General features: G+C 37.7%; 1 protein-coding gene across 3 annotated transcripts in view; it reads left to right on the top strand.

The window, feature by feature from the left end:
- Positions 1–21,655, top strand: part of HECW2 (HECT, C2 and WW domain containing E3 ubiquitin protein ligase 2) — a 343,025-nt gene extending 321,370 nt beyond the window's left edge. The window contains exons 26-29 of one of the 3 annotated variants that reach the window (XM_057503729.1): positions 461–575; positions 3,330–3,415; positions 4,436–4,548; positions 17,739–21,655. In XM_057503729.1, the coding sequence (XP_057359712.1) occupies positions 461–575; positions 3,330–3,415; positions 4,436–4,548; positions 17,739–17,850 (426 nt within the window). In that variant the 3' untranslated portion in view covers positions 17,851–21,655. Of the gene's footprint in view, positions 1–460; positions 576–3,329; positions 3,416–3,896; positions 4,549–17,738 lie in introns of those variants that run through there. The other 2 variants (XM_036927906.2, XM_057503730.1) reach the window with 2 other exon arrangements.
- The last annotated feature ends 1,350 nt before the right edge of the window (positions 21,656–23,005 follow it).

The following is a 23,005-nucleotide window of genomic DNA, read 5'->3' as shown; positions in this document are numbered from 1 at the left end:
AGATCATTGAAATAAAATGACCTGAATTCAAGTAGCATTTGGTAATTTAGTGGCCACTGATAACATTCAAGTCAACTGTCTTACTTATGCTTAGATACTGGAAATCAAATCTTGTGCTAGATACGGAAAATGATTGTATCCGAGGATCAGAGTGGTTGTTACAAGTACTCCCTATGACTTCTTCTGTAGGAGCACTAGGTCTTTTTCAAAAGAGAAACCCAAAGTAGATTAATCAGTGGTCAATTGTAAAACAAAAATTCCATTGAGGAAAATCTCATCACCCTTGTACTAAAAACACCTTGTGTTTTATAGAGAGCTTTACGGTTTTTCACGTGCCTACCCAGAGCACTTTCACAGTATTCCCAAAACTCCTCGTGTCCTCCTTTTCCGATGAGGTGTTATTATAGCTGAGATGTCTCCAGATTCTTTAGCCATGCCCTGTATTCTTTTTATTCCACAGGTGGTGGATGCCAGGCTGGTATCTGTTTTTGATGCAAGAGAACTAGAGCTGGTCATCGCAGGCACAGCTGAAATAGACCTAAGTGATTGGAGAAACAACACCGAATATAGAGGAGGTGAAATTTGGTTTATAGATGGCTGGATTTTAAGGTTCAAATTAAAGAGAGGCAAATGGCTCAGCATGCCAGTCTGAACCCCAGGCGGGCAAAAGCCTCCCACTCTGTAAACATAGGTCTGTTGTAGTCTCTTGAGACCTTGGGCAAGGTACGTTCTCTTCTTTTCCTAGTTACCTCATCTGTCAAGAGGAGGAAGGACTGTTTACACACCAACTAAAGATGCTATAACTTTTAATTGTTGTTGAAGAAATTTGACCTAAGAACACTAATTAATTGTTTTATGGTGCTGTTAGTGAGGCACCAGGGAGCTCACACCCAGCTGGTCAAACTCCATCTATTTTACCTTCATTCTAAAATTTGAAGAGGCACACCCTCTGAGCTTCCTAATGAACAGTTTTTCTACATTTCACTGAACTGCTGATCAGCTGTAATTCACGTTTGAAACACATGAATGAAATAAGACATGCTTTTCAAAAAAATTCAAGAAGTTTCTTGAACAAGCCCTTCTAAATGTATGCATTAAGTTTCACAAAAAAGGAAACTGCTGTAGTGACACTTTGCCACGTGGGAAGCTTTAGAAGTGACATTTCTGTCGATTAAAACTAATTTGCAATTAGTGATTGGGATCAGAACCTTTGAAATTTCATTGCTGGATCCACACCTTGGAAGGGATCAGAAGGCAACCCAGAGTCAAAGTTTTATCCATAACTATAGGCAAAGAAAGACTACATCCTCTGAAATTTATTGAGACAGAATCTAAAGTCTTCAGAAAGCAGTGACAAAAAACAGTTGTTTTTTGTTTTGGTTTTTGTTTTGGTTATTTAACTCAGAATATAAGAGATGAGCAGTAGTTCTGAACTTGGAGAATGAAAAGTATAAACTTTAAGTCATTGAATTAACCACTTAGCAGAATAAACTGAGAGTTGACGAGTCCTCCAGTTGTCTGTAAATTGAAACAGAGATTTTTTTTAAAACAAAAATTTTTTGAGTTTGGATTAAAAAAAAAGAAAAACAACATTTGCTAAGTTGCTTTTGCTTTTGCCTGTGCTTGGCTTTTCTCACTCCTCAGTGCTGCCGTGAGCCGGCCTTACTCGCCCATTTGCTCTGAAAGGAAATTCTAAATTGTAGTTTCCATTGCTGCTATTTCTGCAGTCTAACTGCTGTGATAAGCCTTGTCCAGTAGGTCCCAGGTGTAATTTATATATGGCCTTGGTTATTATAACTTTGTTATCCAAGCTGTTTTCACTAACTAGAACGATTTATCCAACATGCGACATAACTTACCTTGTACCATAAACATTATGAATTCACTCCTCACCCCCAGGAGATTCTAATAGCAGAGGTGTTAATCAAATCAGCCATTTTTGTATTTATATAGTATAAGCTTTATTTACTGTAAATAAACAAGGCCCTATTTCTGTGGTTACTATAAGTCTTATCAAATGAAATCCTTGGGAGGAGAGTGTGGGGGGAGGACACAGGAAAGGGCGAGCTCCCGCAGCCATGTTTGCTAACCCAGCTAGTTGGCATTGAATGAAGAGGTTGCTGCCACTTGCCATCTGTTCATAAAACAGCTGTTTATAGAGAATATAATGAGACACTTTTGCTCCTCCTCCTCCGAAGAGTTTGGCACAAACAGCACAGGAGAAGTAGAAAAGGCCAATTCATAAGGTCACAAAACTTTAAAGCTATCAAGAGCTAATGTACTTACTTTATAGGTGAGAAAACTGCTTGCTCAGCACCAAATAGCTGGCTCTGCTAAAGGCAGAACAGGAAACCTATGCACCACCATGTCCAGTCTAGTTATATTTACCCTTCACTGGGATCCCTTTCTCCCCAGAGGACAAGTATCACTGATCAGATCATAAACAGGAAGGCAAGATTCCCCCCCCAAAACTACAAACACTAAAACAGATGAGGAAAATCTGAATTTAAAGTAGTTTCTATCCACTTTCTTACTTCGGTAGAGTAGCCTTATGCACATTGAATGTATCAGTTATATCAGTTAAGTGGTCTGAATCACAAGTTGTACTTTAATCCTTGTCAACCTTCTCTCTGAACTTAATTTTTATTGGAAGGTTTTAGAATCTGCAACGTTGCCTTAATTTACCTGTGGGATCATACTTTTGACACTTTATTAAATTCTGCTCATGTGGATTTAAAGTAACATTTAGGTTCATGATTACTTAGAATTTATGACTTGATGGAATTAGAGTGATAAAGTTACTTTTCCCTTTTTATTAAAAAAATATTTAATTTTAAAATGTGAACACTACATATAATTTTAAAATAGTTTACAATTATGTATTTGATTATGTGTCTCTCTTTTACCAGGACCCTGTGAGGGTCTATTTTCTTTGCCATAGAACTCCACGCTTAGTGCAGTGCTTGGCATAGTGGTATTCAGATTATTTTTTAAATAAATGGCCCAAAGAGTTAAGCATTTCCAGTAACAGCAATTATATTTTTCATAAATGATATGGTTAAAATAACTTATTTGTTGTTCTTTTCTCCGCTAGTTTCATGTAGTGACCACTAAATGGAAACAGGGACCTCTTGGTTTCATTTAAGTGTTGTTTTTGTTTGACTCTTGACACTCACGTGATCGCATTTGCAGTGTTATTCCTTAGCCTGAAATTATAAACCACCTTCAAAGAATCCAAGATGACGATTTATTTCTGGGGTCTTTTGTCGACATGTCATGGTGGTTTAAGATAGACAAAGTAATATGGGCTTTCATGATTGGTTTGATAGGATATCATGACAATCATATTGTAATTCGGTGGTTCTGGGCTGCAGTGGAAAGATTCAACAATGAACAACGACTAAGGTTGTTGCAGGTAAGATGCCATTAGTTAGTCTTTTTAATGCCTTAATTTAATTATTGTTGGAATTACATATTTTTAACAATTGCTATGTATACTCAGTAAATACGTCCCATGCTTATTTGCAAATGTGGAATATACTGTTTCCAGATTCTTCTGATTGCATGGTTCTGCGGCTCCCTCACTATGCAGAGCATGCCCAACCAAGTCAAAGCATTTCATTAGAGTTATGAGGAAGTACCAGCTCCAGTCCAGAAATCCTGGGAGCAACATCTGCTTTCAGGCAGTTTGGTCCCTTCAGCAAGAAGCCCTAGGGTGCTCTGCAGGCCAGCATCCCTAGCAACAGAAAGAGATAACCTTTATTCCTGTAAGAACTGACCCAGTTCCTCAGTAAAGAGTCCCTTTTCTTCCTCCATCTAACATTCCACAAATTTGAGACAACTGTGAAGTTCAACACTGGGAAAACCAACTCATTATTCTCTTGTGGTATTTACAGTCACCAGGGCAACTGCTGGTCCATTGCAGCTAAAGAAATACCAGACATGAGGACACCTTCTGGATGCTCAGGCAGAGCTGAGACCCAAGACCACTGGGTCTTAGCTCCTTTGGATCAAGGGTCCTCCAATTTGCAGACCCTGAAATTCCTTTTTTTTTTTTTTATTCACCTGAAGTTGATCAGGGGCTGATGCTAAGTAGACTTAAGTTGATTCATGTACCCACTTTATCAATCTACAATGGGAAATGTACCTGGTTTAAGCTTCTGAGCTGGTCAGTGGTGCAGAATGCTTTATCTTCTACAAACCCTCACATCCCCTCTCCCTTTACAAGGCAGTGCCCTGTGTGTACTCTCTGGCTCTTGGTCAGAATCCTCGCATTACGGTTGTTCCACACCTATAAAGTGGCATCTTTTGATCTTGCCCACCAGCGAGCTGCCCGCTGCCCTTCCCCAGGAGCTGTGCATGTGATTGATGCCCTGCCCGTCCCCACAGTGGTCTCTCGGCTTCACCTTCTCCCTCTGTTCTCTCGGGTTGGTAGTTCGTTACAGGCACTTCCAGCATTCCCTATGAAGGATTTGCTTCGCTCCGAGGGAGTAATGGCCCGAGAAGATTCTGTGTGGAGAAGTGGGGGAAAATCACTGCTCTTCCCAGGTAAAACAGAAAACAGTATTTCTTTACTGTCACTACAGAGTGTTAGAGGGACTTTAACTTACACATCTCCTGTAATTACTGCTCATATGTTAAAAGTTTGGGAGAGTGGAAAAGCCTTTAGGATGAATTTCTCTCTCATCACCTTTCTTCTTGGTCATACTTAAAATGCATATATTCTTATCTTAAAATACAAAATGCAACAATACCAGAGTATTTGTTACCTTTAGTAAAGCAATATGGGTCATCATACTTGTAGCTGCCTGTGATTGTAGCTCTGATATAGATATTTCCAGAAGCCCTAAGTTTTACATTTACATTAATAACTATTTAGAGCCCCTTAGTTTCTAAAGATTATGAAGATGTGTGTAAGTTGTCTGTACCTCTTTAGTTTATACTGTACATGCCTTAATTCCAGAGTGCTCTCTGCACTGTGTTCTCATTCATAATAAGATAATATGTTTCCTTGGAGTGGAAAACAAAATGTCTTACTGCTGCTACTCATATAGTCTGGTAAGGTAGTATTTGTGAATAATAGGTGTTTGGAGTTGAGTAGAGATAACTAGAGCTGAAGCAAAAGAAGTAAGGGAGCAAATGAACAAAAGAGGAATAGAGAAGAGTTGGTTTTAGAACTCCTTTATCCAATGAAAAATAATCATATGGAATTTTTGAGTTAAAGAGGACTTCAGCTTGCCTCCCATTTCACTACTAACAAAACTGCAATCAGGAGAGGTTACATGATCCTCCCAAGGGATATTAGGAACCTCAATATGCCATTAAAAGAAACTTTGTACAACTTCAAGAAACCTGTCAACAAGATTCCTTCTTAGCAATTGCAAGATACTAGTTCTTAAGAATTATATTCTAAGCATCAACACATGAAAAAGGGGACATTGAAAATATAAACACAAAGAGCAGTGAACAGTGCAAGGTCAGGGCTGGCCTAAGGCCCTGCTGCCCCCTGGGGTGCCCCTTGCCCTGGGAGCAGAGGCACTAAACACCTAAGTGTTACCTGACGTATCTGATCCAAATCTGAGAGACTGTAATTTCGTTATTTTAAAAATTATTTTATTTTATTTATACCTGAATCATGCCCTCTTTTCCCTCTACTCAAGCACATATTTGTATCTCAAAGCAGATTTACACTATATGAGTAGGGTCTTTCACCCAATGGGAAATTTAAGGATTAGCATCAAGGAGGCAGGAAAGGGCAGATTAATTGTGTCACGTTTCTCTTGATTTGTTTTTGTAAGGATTTACTTTAGTAAAGTGGATGGAATTTTACTTTACTTAAAGGTGAAGCAAAAGCATACATGCAGTTGTTCACCTTTAGTCACTGAGCCAGGGAGGGGATGGTCTATTAGGTTTGGTTGAGCAGCAAGAAGTAACACCAACAGGTTGTTGAAAAATCTTGGGGGTTGGGCTAGATTCACTTTTCTACTTCCCTCTTGGAGCGCCAGGAAGCTCACGCGCTGACTCAGGATCAGTGGTGTTCCTCAGTGTCATTGCGTACACACAGTTAGGCAATAGGCATTGTCATTTCTTCCGGTCTCCAATATGACCTAAGTCTGGTTCTAGACTCCTAGTTTTACCCAGATTATAAACTAACATAAATAAAGCTGATATAAATAAAGGCACATCAGGCAAATAGACTATTTGCATACCCTGTCTGTAACAAGCCCTAACTTTTTAAGTCCAATAGGAGAAAAGAGCTACTTGACTATTCTATTTCACAGTTAGTCAACTTACATAACATAGTTGAAGCATGAGTTCAGACCTAAGACCTATGACACACTTGCCATGTGATCCTAACCAAAAGCCCAGATCTCTGAAGAGTAAGGATAACAATGCCATGCTCAAACAGTATATGTGATGAGTGATTAAGATAATGTACATGAAAGCCCATAGGGATAGTAGGTTTTCTTTGTTCTGTTTAACCTTCTATCCTGAATCTTCTATCTGTCCCCATGATGCTGTAACTACTAAAATGTGCTCTACCATGAACATACATCTGGAGGAAAAAAATTAAAAGGAGAACTTCAATGCATGACCATATAGTTTTATCCCAAGTGATTTCTTCACCGATAACCTCATCACCTTTTATGAAATATGAGATGTTATTTAAATGTAAGAAGACCTGTAAGATTGGCTCTGGTCTAAAGAGATTGTTTTATATGGCTGAGTCCATTTCTCCTGCCATCAAAATAGATATACTGAAGCTATTTTTTTTCCTGCTATTCCCTGCTAGGTTTAAGTTACAGAACTAAAGAGCTGGTCTGTCTCAAGCAGGTCAACACCAATGGTATTTCTTTTCTTATTAGCGAGATCATGTTTAACATTGAAAATGTGATATTGTACATGCTGGAGACAAAATGGATGGATGTCCTTCTTACTTAGAAAATGTATTCTGTAAGCCATCTGGCAATGTCTTGTGTCAGGCATAAGGGCTGTAGCCTAGGAAGTCAGACTGCCCATAAAGGATGAGCGCAGGGCAGTACCAGCACATGGGAGGGTGTCTTGGTTTTTCTAGATGTGGGTGGTTGTGGGCCTTTCAGCCTTTCAAGCAAGCAAAAGCGAGTCTCACTCTCTTCTCAGATTTCCTAGTCTCCCTTTGTGGTGGCAGTGAGCAGCGCTAGCCACAGTATGTGGGCCAAGAAGTATTAAAGTATATGGGGTTGTCTCTGAAGCCAGTACAAGTTGAACCCATGGCTCTTTTTCCTTTCTTGTGATAATAAGTATCCAGAGACCCAGGTGATAAATAATGGTGTAGACAGACGGATGTCTCCGTGGAGGCGTATAGTCTGAACACATTTCTGCACTTCCCCTGCTTCATGGTTGGTAGTCAGCTCTGAATTCTGCATTTCTGTGGATTTCCTAGCTCCTGATGGACTTAGGAGACAATAAAATTCACTTTATGGCAGTTGTTCTTGAACATTCAAAAAAAAAACAGGCTGCTACCATGCCAGCCTGGAAAATGCAGGGCTAATCCTCTCTCCCAGTGTGGTGTGGAGTTTATATGTTTATCTCAGAGGTTCTTGCCAAGTAGGATGATGGGACAGTGGGAGCTACAATCATGATGGGAAAGTGTTGGTTTTTGCCAAAGAGGGTAAACATTTATTTTTTACAACAGCTATATCTGGAGATTATTACGAATGAATACTGACTCAAATTAAGAAATAAGATTTAATTATGAAGTGGGTGTCTCAGGGAGACAGTTTTTCCAGTGTACTAGAACTTAAAAAGGTACAATTATTTTTTAAAGATATAAGACAGCTTTTTTTATTTTTAAAACTCTGTTAACAAAAAATGCTGAAAATTTTATCTGTCTACTACTATCTACCGTCATATATGTTTCTACTACTGAGATCATTTCAGTTAATATTTTGGAGCTTATTCTTCCACTTCTACACACACATATACAGAACACACATTTAAAAACAAAAATACAATTTTCTATACTGTTTGTAACCTGCTTTTTTTTTTAGCAAATATCTCTGTGAATTATGACCATCTCTCCATGTCATTAAATATTGCTCCACAATGTCATCAGTAGCTCAGTTTTTCCTCTGCTAATACAGAGAGCATTGTCTCCTGTCAAAGCGAACGGTCAGCTAGGGAATAGGAAAATAACTGAGGAGTCCTGTAACACAGGGTCACTCTGCTTACTTAAAAAAAAACAAATTTAGAACATGAGCTGGGCACTGGAAGGACTCCATGGTGGTACTTCTCTCCTATGTTTGTCTTGAGGTGTCCCTCTTTGGTGTCCCCAACCCTGACTGCCTGTGAGTAGCTGAGGTGGCAGTGGTCTGAGAAGGAATTGACAAAGGATTCTCATATAATCGTCTGCTCCATAGTTTAATCTCTAATATAAGGCCTTCTTCAAGTCTTTTCCCCTCTTCTCTCCTACTTAGTTCTCACTATCTAACAATAGCATTAAAATTTTTTATTTACTATTGAATCAGGATATAGTAATAAGACTATGCCAGTGATGACTAATAATATTACCTTATTTAAAATCCTTAAGCCTTCTATACATTTTGGGATTGGTCATTACTTTGTGAAGTAATGGTTTTTTTAATGGTTCATATTATTGAAAACCTGTGAGGGTCAGAGACTGTTACATTATCCTCAAAACATTTTGTATCGAAAAAGGGACTCTTCAGTAATTAATGTAAAAAGTAGAGCTGTTGAAAGAATTTGTGATTATTTAATGGAATGAAAGGAGAGTTAATTGTTGCTGGCAATGGAAAATAGAATAGTCCAGGTCAAACTAATGGTCTTTGAGATCAAGTTGTATATTAATGTGTATATTTGTGAGAAACAGGACAGCTGTTAGGGAATGCTTAGCCCCTTATGCTTGGCCTCAGAAGCAAACATTAGTTTGTGGTCATTCCCTTCCACCACCCTAGCCCACTGGCACCTCTCACCTGGACTACTGCAGCAGCCTTCTGGCTGAACCCTCTGCTTTATTCAATAAGTCTTATAGTTCATTCTGCACTCAGCAACCTTCTGACATCTCAAGACTACCTCCTTTCCCAGCTTACACCTCCAAAGGCTAGAATAAAATCCAAACTGTCTGCTAAAGACTTCCAGGTAGGTGGCCTGCTATGGCCTACCACTCCAACCTCAACACATACACCCTCTCTCTACCTGCTATAGCCACCGACCTCTTTCTTGCTGTTCCTCAAACATACCAAGCTCAGTTGTGCCTCAGGACCCTGGTACTTGATGCCCAAACTCTTCTCTGCCGGTTCTTCACCAGCCTGACTCTTTCTCATCCCAGGGACTAGGCTCAGATGTGATCTCCTCAGAAAGGTCCCCAGGCTTCTGCCCCCAGTGCATCTGTCTCTCTGTCACACCTATTTTCCTTCATAGGACTTACTCCAATTCAATCATTATGTTTAGTTATTGGTTTACTTGTTGATTATCTGTCTTCCCTTTTAGGATATAACCAATCTCACGAGAAGAAGGACCTTGTTTGACTGAATATGGCTTTGCCTCTGGTACTGAATCCTGGCACATATTTTGTGCTCAATGAATATTCTTAGTGAATTCTTAAATTGACAGTTGACTCTAGACCAGTCCAGACAAGATATGCCAAAATCATTTTTGTATCTCTATATCCTCATCTGAACAATCAAGACAGATACTAGTAATTACATTACAAAGTTGTTTTGAAGATTGAGATAAATAACACATGCAAAGGGCTTTAAATGAGGCCTAACACATCATTCAATAAATTTGGCCATTATTACTATTATTCCTAATATCTAGCCTTCAGAGTTGGCATGGCATTTACAACCTGCAGGTGGCAAGAAATGTGCTATATCCACCCAGGATATCTATGTTTGGATTTCCAAGAGTTCTCATCCTAGAACTGTTCTTCACTGAGTTTTCTTCTACAGGGTTTAAATTTTTACACTTGAAAAGTACATACTCTTCATCGTTTTCCCAGAGTGATCCACAGGTGAAGAAGTCACCTGCTTAAAATGCCTAGTTTGAAGAGGTTCGTCTGATAGGCATCTGATGCAGGCATTCCCACTATGGGAACACTCTGCCTTGTATTTATAGAGCCAGGTGCATTTTAACCAAGGTGACCTAATGAGACTTTGGGGTGAGACATTAATTCATTTGTAGATGTAATTCCTCTAAAAACCTTCAGATACTCATCATGCATTTACTATGTGCAAAACATTGTGAAATGCATAAATTCATCTCTGTCCGTGTGGCCCTTAAAACACAGAGAGAGAAGTAATAGATATTTGAAGAGATAACCAACAACATTGGGCACCAAATAGTATATGACAAATGAGTAGTGATGGATAATAAGTGCTATTGAATTCCTTTTAATAGTTCATGTTATTGAAAATCCATGAGGGTCAGAGACTGTTCTGTGCCACTATGGTTGTACAAATATTTGTGAACTAGTCTAAGCAGGAATTCCTGGTCTAAGAAGGTATTAATGGGGATATTAAAGACATTGTGAATATTTTTAAAATCCTAAAAAGTCACACCTTTATTTGTATTAATCTATCTAGGCTAACAGATCAGTCACTGGATTACTCTAGTGGAATTTTATCACTCTCATGATTAGTCACTTAGGATTTCTCATGCTGCTTACAAGCTCAAATTTATCATCTATCTCCTACCCATTTCCTATATTCCCTACCTTGTTTAATGGCATCTCTGCCATTTTCATTCCCTATACCCAGTCTGCTGGGAACAACCTTCTCCTTGTTGATCCAGAAAAACCCCACATACCTACAAATCCTTCAAGACTGGCACAAATAGCATTCTCTGTACATCCTTTCCTGACCATGCTGAGCAGCCTTGTAACTCACTGTATTGTAATTGTTTGTGTGCAGGGCCACTAACAGCCCATATGAATCTTTTGGATTAATTAGACAAAGCTGTCCCACAGTCTTCTAGAGAAATGCGCCCTAAGCTAGGGCTCATGATTTGGCAAGCAGAACCAAAGATAGGCTGGATTTCAATGCCTGCTTGCTCTAGCCAGATCCCCTATTACAGAGCACGGGCTGCAGAACCTATTCGGGGTCCCATTGGTCTGCATATTGTCTGTATTGTGTGCAGAGGCCAGACTTTTCATCTTCATCTACCAGAGGACAGACAGCTCAATGCCTGGCATGGAGTACAAACTCAGTAAATATTTGTTCAATGAATGAAGGAATAAATGAAATGTAATGGAAATTGAAAAATGTTTATTCATCAGGGTACTTTATATGGGAATGACAAACTTCCAAAATATCCCATCTTCAAGGGGGAAAATAGGAAAAGAGATTCTACAGGTGAATGGGTTTGGGTGCCGCCTCAACTCATTTGGCCCTGAGTTAGGGGCCCCAGTGAGCCCAAAGGAAGCCCCTTGTGCTCCACAGCTCTGCTGCGGGCCGGCTCTGCCCCTTCCTCCAGCACTCCCTGACAGCTAGCACCACAGGCGCCCCTGATTCCCTCAGCGGGAAGCCTGTGGACTGCTCAGATAGGTCACTTTTGGGCTTGACAGGCGAATTGGGTCAGGAATACTCTTATTTCCAAACAAGTCTTGATCTTAAAAAGTGATATGTTCCAAGATCCCTTCAGAATTTTCCAGAATGCTTTGAAGTGTTTATTTTTGATTAATTAATTAGTTGATGAAGAGGTGGGGATAGGAGTAAGGAAACTGAAATCTGAAGGATGAGACACCACTACCAATTGAAAAAGAAAGAGATTATTGATAAAACACTTTCTAAATTTTAATGCAAATAAAAGAGATTTACTAGATCAAATACATTTTATTTCTGGGACTATATACTGGATCAAATGGGGCCCATGGTTTTCTCCTTCTTCCTCCACCCCCACCCCCCGCCTTCTCTCTCTCTCAATTTAAAATCCTGATTGTAATTTCTTCTTTGTCTTATGTTTTGAGTTCTTATAAGCTACCAAAAATCACTTCTGGGAAAATGGGGAATAAAGTAATAAATAAGTACATACATACACACACACCTACACACACACATACAGATACATTCATCAATTAATTGATCTGTGAGCATTTAAACGTAATTGCGATAGTTTGGCTCATTGGATTTGGATAATTAACTTGTCTTTCTATAGGAAAGAAGGGAGGGCAAACATGATACCTCCTGGTTAACATATTAAGGCAGACCAGATATCTGGAGGACTTTTTAATCTCCTTTATATTGATGCCAACATGATTTCCCAAAGATGGGTTCAGACCTGCCCTCCTTGAGTGGTTCTGACTACATAGATAAAAATGAGGTAAATTCATTATAGCCTGGTTTGAAAGATTTGAAAAATGTTCTTTTATTGAGACTGAATAACTGAATGTCCTTTTCCTGCCAATATCAACATAGTCCAAGGGCCCTCCTGTTATTTTCTGCTGGAGTTTTCTTAGGACATGGAATGGGGTGGGAGAGGGGGTGTGGAAAGCCTCAGAGGATTGTGTTTTGTTTTGCTTTTTTTTTCCTTTTCTTGGCTCACACAGCAAGTTGATGGTAAATATTGGGCAATTTATTTAACCACACTGTTCCTCAATTTTCTTATTAGCAATGCTGTCTTGTTTATAAGGAGTTTTGAAATTTTTGCAAGCACACAAAACACTGGTGCAGAGAGCCAATGTAGATATCTTATTTCTAATCCACTTGCTGTCTCTCCAGTAGTGGAGACCACCTGCATCAGACTCACTCGGAGTGATTGTTAACATGAAGATCCCTCCACCCACCCCAAACCTCTGAATTAGAAGTAGGGGGTGCAGCCAAAAGCCTCCATTGTAAAAAGTAAAAAGTAATTCTGAGGCACTCCAGCATATCCCTCTGATTATCTCTGCTTTCTGGTGAGCCAGAGATAGAGCTAAATGATTTGAGCACTTAAAAATCCCTTGGTATCTCCCAGGGTTTTCTGGAATGACCCAATCTGGACCATTTTCCCCAGACCTACTGTACATTATGATTGAGTCATTCATTTTAAACAAATTTGATGCTTTATTTTGCTAATCCCAATCCTCAAAATGTTTGTAATCTGGTAGGATGTTGAGGACCAGCAGTTCACAGTAAGGGGTGGGATGAAATGAACACCCAGGCTTCTAAAAATGAATGAATAGAGCTGTTGAACATCAGTCTCCCTGCTTTCAGCTTCATGTTGGACTTCCCCTAGGAGCCCGAGGTTGAGATCCTATTCTTGATTTGGCCACTGACTCAGCTTTGACCTTGGGAAAACCATTTAATCTTTCTGCAATTCCCCCCATCCACAATTTATACTTCCTCCATTCTCATGAAATGTTTTCCAGAGGAGCTGTTCAGTTTATTCAGATGGAAAATTCTATTATGGTTGCCATATGTTACACAGAGGTAATTTGGAAGCAGTTGATCTAAGGTAGCCTTAGGTTATGGATCAGTAGTGGTGATTACGTCTTATGAGTAAAGAGGATCAAAAAAGGTTTTCTAGTCCTTCCCTTTGTCTTGAGAACTGAATCATTAAAGAAAAGAATACCAAGGCTTATGGATTTACTGGAAAAGATATATAGTATCTACAGAGATACTATAGAAACACAAGGAAAATGCAGAGTTCCTGTTTCTCTGCTCAGAAACCTGGGAAAACAAGGACACCATTTACTTCCAGCTTTCCTCTGCTACCTGATCTTGATAGGCGTGATGCTGCTGTATCACATTTATCACCCTTACCACCTTTTCTTGGACTGTCTTACTACCTGGAGATCTGTAATGGTTTTCTGTTACTGCATAACAAATTACCACAAATGTAGCAGCTTGGAACAATGCACAACTATTATATCACTGTTTCTGTGGATCAGGAATAGACATGACTTACATGACTCTTCTGCTCAGCGTCTCACAAGGCTGAAACAAAGGTTTAGCTGGACTGTATTCTCATCTGGAGGCTCAACTGGGGAAGGACCTACTTCCAAGCTTCCTTAGTTTATTGGCAGAATTCATTTCTTGCAGCTGTAGAATTCATAGGAGCTTAATTCTTCAAATTCAGCAACAGTGAGAGGCTCTAACCTCTAGATGTTCTTTTAAAGATCTCACCCAATTAGGTCCAGCCCACTCAAGATAATCACCCTCTTGATTTACTCAAAATCAACTGATTAGTGGCTTTGTTTACAGCTGCAGCATACCTACACCTCTGCCATTTTCCACTGGTCACAAGTGAGTTCCACTGTAACTGGTCGCACTCACACTCAAGAGGTGGGCATTACACAAAGACATGGGTCATGGTGACTCACTGTAGCATTTGGCCTACCACACACCACAAGGAATTAAAATTCCACATTCGATCTAAGTATGTGCAGGACACTAACTGGGAATATCAAGTGTTACTGTTTTTGAAATCTCCTCCCCATGTCTGTGACCATTTTGTTAGCTCTTGATCAGCTAAAATTAACCCTCAGTTAAGAAAAAGTATTTGGTTGTCAAGAGGGAAGGAACAGGCTTACAAGCGTGTGACACGTGCATTACACCAACAGTCATGTTCTGTCCTAAGCAAATAAAACATTAATTAGGGGTTATTGCTTACCTAGAGAATGGGTCACTTTGAATTACTTTTTTTCTTAGTTTACCCAATATGATTCAATTCACAAAAATGAATTCATACATATTCTATTCAAGATTACAACTATTAGTTACTCTTTTAAGGAGAGTTGGCCTACCACACCCTTTGATACATCAACACTACCAAAAGAAAAAAAGAGACAAAAGCCTATTAGGTGTAAACAATAGAGGTCATCTTTTCAACGTTTCTTATCATAGCAACACACTGAAGAGAGAAAGGCAATGTGTTGGAAATGGATGATAACTAACCAGATTAATATTGCTCTGTAAATAAAATGCATAACTAAATAAAAAAGAGGCTGGAAGAGAGTAGTGGAAGGTAATAGAAGATTTAATGTCTATTTTGTAGTGTTTTTACAAATCAACAAGAAATCCTAAAGCTTTTAAATGATAAATGGACTTCACATTCATTAGGCTGGCTATTATAAAAACAAAACAAGAAAACAAAAAGTAACAAGTATTGGTGATGATATGGAAAAATGAGGACCCTTGTGCACTGCTTGTGGGAATGTAAAATGGTGCAGCCACTATTGAAACAGTATAGCAGTTCCTTAAAAAGTTAAAAACAGAATTACCATATGATCCAGCAATTCCACTTCTGGGAATACACACAAAAGAACTGAAAACAGAGACTTGAACAGATATTTGTATGCCAATGTTCATAACAGCATTTTTTACAATAGCCAGAAGATGGAAACAACCCAAGCGTTCATCAATGGATGAATGGATTAACAAAATGTTGTACATATACAATGTAATATTATTCAGTTTTAAAAAGAAAGGAAATTCTGACCCATTCTATAACATGGACCTGGAAAATGTTATGCTAAGTGAAATAAGCCAGACATGAAGGATAAATACTGCACAATTCCACTTATATGAAGTACCTAGAGTAGTCATATTCATAGAGACAAAAAAAAAAATAGAATGGTGCCTGCAGGGGCAGGAGAGGATGGGAGTTAGTGTTCAATAGGTATAGCATTTCTGTTTGAAAAGATGAAAAGATTCTAGAGATGGGTAGTGATGATGGTCGCAGAACAACATGAATGTACTGATGCTATAGAACTGTGCACTTCTAACTGTTTACATGGTAACTTTTGAGATGCATATTTTATCACTTTAAGGACATTTTTAAAAGAAAAGTTAAAGGGCAAAGGAGATGAACATATAGATCACAAAACAGGAAATGTTACGAGTAAGTTGACTTGGGAAAAGATGCTTAGCCTTGTTGATAACAAAAGAAATGAAAAAATTTTCATTTCATTTAAAAGAAGTTCCATCTTTTAGTCTAACGGGATAATGAATGTTATATGTCTAAAAGAAAATCTGAAATATAGTTATATTCAAACCGTATTTCTCTCCTCTGCTTCTTCCTCCCCTCTCCCTAGAACAGAGATAAAGTTCTTCATTTAATATTTTTATCCCAGTGTTTCATACAATATAGATTTTTAACCAGTTTTAGGACTGTCTTTTAGTATGCTAGTTCAATTTTTTTAAGTAAAACCTTTTCCTTGAGGCCCAAGTTGAGGTTCCAGTGTAAGGAAGGTATAATAAGAATTACACTAAGTGCAGTCCACCCTGAAAGTGTTTATTACATTAAAAAAAAAGTGCTTGGCTTCAAAGACTAATTAGATGATCTCCCCCCAAGATATTCTAGAGTTTGTGATAAGTAGAGTGGAAAATCCTGAGCCAGTATTATCTTTACTTCCTAAAACCGCTATTCTTAAAATATAATAGTGCCTCTTGGCATTGCTGATGTAATAAACCATGTGGCCACATATGTGCTTTATTATCTCTTTGTTGTCTCATAGTTTCCAAGAGTCATAATTATCTTTTGCAATTTAATGAAGGCAATTAGAATAAATATTTTTCATAGTAATGAAATGTAGCTCAATATCTTATTTGTCAAACACTACATGTGAAGCATTTTATTAAGCATGTTGCTGTTATTTCACTTGATTTTCATATCCTTCTGAGACAAATTATAATATTCAAATTTTACAGGTGAGAAAATTGAGTCTCAGTTTTAATAATGCACTGCAAATCACACAACTAGTTGTTAGAGGTGGAATTCAAACCCATGTATACCCAAGTCTAAACCTCTGCTCCTCCCATTATGCTACGCTGTGTCTAGGAATATACTTGTATTTATTTAATAAGCATTAAACTGATTTATACAAGTAAAAATTTAAACATGTGACTTTTAAAAATAGCCCATCACTAATCATAGCTCCTAAAATTCCATATTTATACAGGAGTATTTTTTTTAAGACCAAGTTGTTTAGCTCCCACAAACAAGCTGTTGTGCATTCAGAATAAAATGCTTCCTATTCCATGTCAAAAATGCAGATTGGCTTCCTGATAAGATTTACTACTTGGAGACTGTTATTTTTTATTGTGACTCAAGTGCAAATAACAGGAAAGCATTTTTTTTCCTATCTTGGCACAAGGGGACATACTTCTAAAGAAGAATACTTAATGTAGTGATTTAAATGGCCATTACTTTGCATTGTGAATTAGGAGAAAACACATTATAGCACAGGATTCAAAAAAGTAACAATGCTCTACTGACTTTGATAGGAAAGTCCAGCCAGGGAATTTCCCAAGACTCTAAGTCATGAGGCAGGTCTTCAGAGACACTCAGTACTCTTCCCTGTCCAGCAAAATGAAAAAATGCGAAACTGTAGATATTCTGAGAAACATGTAGGCAAGTGCCAACTCTGAAAAGGAATTACTTTGCAAGAGCTTATATTCATGTCTTTAAAGAAAAAAGCTAATATCAAAAGAGAAATAAAAAACCAAACTTGTCTTTGTAATTCTTAGACAACTAAACAAATAGGGATATGTATGGTATATAGATTTAAATGGTTGTGAAAAATATAAAGAAAATGCTTTTGAAATACCCCAATTTCCTTAGAGAAATGCGATTCTGAATTTTTTTATGTCTGTTTTCAGTTTTTTCAAAAGGAGTGTGAAAATTGGCAACAAACCAATTTGAATATGAAAGACAAGCACATGTGTACACACACACACACACACACACACACACACACACACCCCAATCTCATTTTACTCAACACATTCTAAACTTTGTCCTGCATCTTCTGTTTGCAGAGCTCACACTTGTTTTAACCGTCTGGATCTCCCCCCATACCCATCCTTCTCCATGCTTTATGAAAAACTCTTGACAGCAGTTGAAGAGACCAGTACCTTTGGACTTGAATGACCGGAAACTCAATTCCCTGCTCTGTATGGACAGGCACTGCTAGAAGCTGCCCTCTACAAGAATGGCTTCACATGGGAAGTTTCAAGAGTACACTTCCATTAGAGTAAAGCCGAGTGCTGTTATTTTCCAGGAACATATGCTCTGTTACATTTGGGGACTGGATAGTGGTGATGAGTCCTCTTGGAAGGATTTGGGTGAGCTTGATGCCCAGGGAACAACCCAACAGTCTTTCAATCAACAGTTCTTGACTGCCAAACTTTTTCCCATTTGTTACGTTCCAAGACAAAGATGAACCTGTACATGATCAGCTCTGCTGTAACTTTTAGGGACTCAGGAGAATCTTGAAACTTATCTTTGAACATGGTTCAAGCCAAACTGGCAGCACTTGGCCCCATCTCCAAATTAGCTCAAGTTAAATAATAAACATAAAAGCAAATATATTTACTGAAAATACATTCATTTAAGCCCTAAGTTAAAACAGAATATTCATTTTCTTGCTTATGAGTGCCTGCATGGTGTGCACCATAGGTCTCAGCTTTCATGGGACACTAATGAAAATGAAACCAAGTCAATATGAGGTAACTTAGAGATTTGCAATAAGGTGGTCTGTGACAATGTATATGCAAAACAGTATGTGTGTAGTTATGGCTGAAGACAAACTGTCACACAATGATTGCTAATGACAGATTTTATGCTTTATAATGCATGAAAACAATTTTGAAATAACTAGCAATTAATCACAGCATATCAGGAAAAAATACACAGTTATGTTTATTTTTCATAAGTTCATTATATTTATGTTCTTTAAGATGTATATAAGAACCTACCTATCATGCCATATGTATCACCTGTCCCATTTTCATATTCCATGCTTATTCGGGCATCATGCTAGTGTGTATCCTTTTAAGCACTCTCAAGGGAACAAAAGGACCTTTTATTTTTATAAAGGTACAAAAAATTCCCCAAAATATTTTGCACTGAATGTACAAAAGTTGAAGGGACATTATGATATGACTTACAGCAACTCCATCACTTGACAAGTATAATAGAAAATAGATTCTGAATCAAACTTCCTTCACAGTGCCATGTCTACCACTACAAGGACTGTGCATCTCAGTAATAATTTTGTAAGACTCACTATGTGTGATAGTATGATATGCATTTATTTAAAATGCATTAGACTCTCTTCCATCCATCAAATACTTTACAGGATGGCATTTAATACAGATATTTCGTATTTCCCCAACTGCTTTTTATTTGTACAGCATCATTAAACACTAAGCTCAGTTAGGGAGCCATCAGCAACACCCAAGAGATCATCTCTCTTTAGTAATAAGAATTCCGTTTTCCCTCATCAGTGGAGACACACGAATCAAAACTCTCAGTACTATATTTCTAAGCCTGCATTTTCACTGATGCATAATTTTCTTATCAATATTAAGAAAAAATTTTTCTATGGTATCAGAAACTGCATGACATCACTAATGTTATTTCTGCTTAGTTTTATCAGAGGGTGTCCTTCGTTTTTATTGCTTTAGGGGTTACTCTACATCATCGTTTGCTTCTTGACTGGTGGCCATAACTAATCAGACATTCAATAAAGTGAAGTTAAATTGTGGGTAATAAAAACATTGGATTAACATTTGGTTTGCCAGCCTATAGCTTTACAGGAATTGCCTGAATACTTCTTTGAGAATTACACTCATAAGCAGTCCTGGAATTCCTATTATGGATGTTGGCAAGCTTACACTTTATAGAGGTCATATGTATGGTTGTCGTTAGATGTAAGAACTGATTGCTCTCCTATTGGTTTAGCTATGCTTGCTGTTGGTACCTTCAAGAGGAATACCACTCACAATGCATTCCTGCCCTTAAGGCAGGTACTACAGTGTGAGGAAATGGTCCCTCCACCCAAAAAAGGTTACCAAAATCTGGAAAAAAGAAAGGTAGATTTATCTGTGTACTTTTAATTGGACCAGAAAAAAAGAGAAGAGTAAGAAATTAACTGGAAATGTTAGTTTGTATTCACTAATGAATATAAGCATATATTTAATTCCGCAAACTATTTGTACTTGTTTGTATTTTTTTCATTAAAAGAAAAAAAAGTAAAATCCTTTTTTTAAAAACCACCTTTTTGATGGTATATAAGATGTTTTAGAGCTGGCATTCCCCAAGAAGCTGATAGAGAAGGTTGCATCTCTTTCAAAAATACTTTTACAGACCATGTTAACTTTCATTTTGGTTTGTGATCCTTTGTTACCATATTCCACATTATTAGGTAAAAGGGTTTGAAATAAAATGTATCTCTTTAGTTGTTTCTTTTTCTCAAATAACAGTATACTCATCTCTAAATTGGGAATTACTGAAGATGTACTTAGCATATCCCAATACTATGATAACTGATCTGTTGTTCTTCATTAGCAAAACAAAAAGTCTAATAGTTATTATTGCAATACATAATACATAAATATGTATTGCATGACATTTAATTAAACTCTACAAATAGAAATATGCATAACTATTTTCTTATGGACTGTGAACCCAGATGGCTTGGGTATATGGTCTTGTTTTCTTTAAAGAATTCGTAAGTGATGCTTATGCTATACTGTCTTACACTATAACGTACATCATACATCATAAAATACATTGGCATACATCACACACATATACAGAATGTCTCTTAGATAAGAAGAGGCACACTGTTGGCATTCGCTCTGTGCCAGCCACCATGTTTGATGATGGACTTACAATACCCAAAATCTGCCCTTAAGAAGCTCACAGTATAGTGGAGTAGACAACAACGTTTAAGAAAGTATTTTATTTTTAATAAAGTGTGGTATTCTCTACAGTCAATACTAGCTTGTTCCATCCAGGAAATCCAATGAAGTTTTCATATGTGGGAGATACTGTAGCTTAAAAAAAAATCACATAAACACTCTTTCTGCTGGTTCTAATGACATGTAATATTGGTTAAGTGTTGAAGTCCAGGGTGCAGTTACACACCAGGGTTTGAAGTGTGCAGGTGTGGAGCTGAACTGTGAAGGAGCAATTCAAGGATCTTCAAATTATCAAGGAAATGACAAAATTAAGTCTGGTAGTTTTCCCTCAGTTCTCTCATCTGCACTAATAAGAACCTTTGGTTTTCAGCGTGAAAGATCCCAGTCCTCGAGCCCAACCCACTTCAGGGATCAAAACGTTTTTCTTGTGCACAAAATAAATGGATGTTGGTCAAAGTGCAGTCACAATTTCTAGCATATGTTGTGTTTATAATTTAGTATAAATTATGTAATAAGTGAAGGGAAATCAGTTTCACCTGCAAAACAACCAAAAATGGTAAAACTGCATTCAGACAATTAATGGTAATGGTACAATATGTTTGTACAGTGCTTTAGTTTCAAAGTGCTGTCAGGTGCATCATCTCTTTTGATCCTCATATACTTCATGGAATAGAAGTTATCAAGTTCCATCTGGATTGAGGCTGATTTTCCTGGATGGCTTGTGAGATCACTTTCAGTTCTTTATAGTTAAAATTCTAGGTTTCATCTCAAGCAATGTGGAGACTGTTTTCACCAGCATATTCCACTTTCTGTGATTTTGCAACATGCTCCACCTACCCAAACCCTTACTTTCTCAAACATTTTTAAAATGTGATACTTTTTGAAAAGTCATTAAAGAAATTAGTGTATTCATGGAAAAATTTCCCATAGATTTAATATATGCATTTTACTACTTGTTATGAGAAATTAAAAACAATGCATAATTTGGTTGCTTTTGGTGGATTTATATAGTATAGTAGTTTAGGCTCCTCAAATATTTTATTTGGAAGCAAGATAATGAAAAAAAAACCACTTTGATCATAAGCCTTATTTTATGTTTTGATTTTGAAGAAGAATGGATCTAGAAACCCTAATAGCTGAGTTCCAGTGATGTGGATAAAGGAACCTCTACAGGTTCTCTCTTTCTCTGTGTCTTCACATTCATCTCGTTTTTTAGTTTCTTCACAAATTGTGTTTATGACTTGACCACTTCTAACTCAGGCAGGCATCTAATAATAAAGAGTTGAGAAGTCTTTCCCATTTAGCCCTCTTCAGGAATTCCCAAGGCAGGTGAAATGGTGCTATACTATCATTAAAAGACATCTGTAACCCTGCACAGTGCAATACAAATGAAGAATGTGGCCTAAAGTCCAAGCTGAGTCTGAGTTTCAGACCTTTTTGTTATCTCTTACCTGCTTTCTGATTTAGTTGATGGGTGAAAACACTCTGGATCTTAGACACTTTACTTCCATTTGATTTGAGTCTAAATGAATGTGACTTTTAATCACATTCTAATTTCACAAAACCTGTTACCTTTCTAGTTCAGTTGTGCTTTCCTGATAGATTTGTTTGTCTAACATGGAAGCAAAAGAATGCCAGAGACAGTAAAGCTTTGTAAATTGTGGCTTAAGGCCAACTGCTGTCCACTAGAAGGTTGAGAAAACAAAAAAATGGAAAAGAGGAGCCCAGCAGTTGTGCCCCTCCCCACCCAAGAATGTAAGGCTAATTATTGACCAACTGTCAAGATTCAGGAGTGGGTAACTGCATTCCAACAAGCTGGCACAAAGGATATGAGAGTATGTGTGCCACCCTATCATAGCAACTGGGCCAGGAGTGCAGAGACGGTTAAGATGGGCCTGTAGCAGACGGAAGGCTGAAACAAGGGTAAAAGGACCATTTTAGGCTTTGCTGGTCAGTGGAGAAATATATATTCCAGTTGGTTTTCGACTTTGAGGAAGAGACCACTGTTGCTTAAGGAGAGCACGGCTTGATCATCCACCTGGTGGGAAATCCCCTCATTTTATGACTTCAGTAGGTTGATAACATTTTCTGTATTGCAAAACAAAATTTGGCCTTAAAGTATTAAAGCTAACCATAGCTTAATCAGGAGATTCAACATTTTAGCATTACATTATGTTGTGGATTTTTTTTAACTTAAGAATTATTACTACTATCATTGAACTTTGTACATAAAATAAAAAGTGGGTAATGACATTTATTATGCTTAGTTGGTTTCTTAGCAGACATTCTTTGACATTAGAATAGTTTTTGAGACATCTTCACGGTATCTAATGGTAACTTAAATGTTCCCTGTTAATCTAGAAAGCAAAAACCTAAGA

This window comes from Manis pentadactyla, chromosome 6, assembly GCF_030020395.1.
Source record: "Manis pentadactyla isolate mManPen7 chromosome 6, mManPen7.hap1, whole genome shotgun sequence".
Classification (NCBI taxonomy): Eukaryota; Metazoa; Chordata; class Mammalia; order Pholidota; family Manidae; genus Manis; species Manis pentadactyla.
The sequence above is the reverse complement of the archived record's forward strand: the minus strand, read 5'-3'. Positions and strand labels throughout refer to the sequence as shown.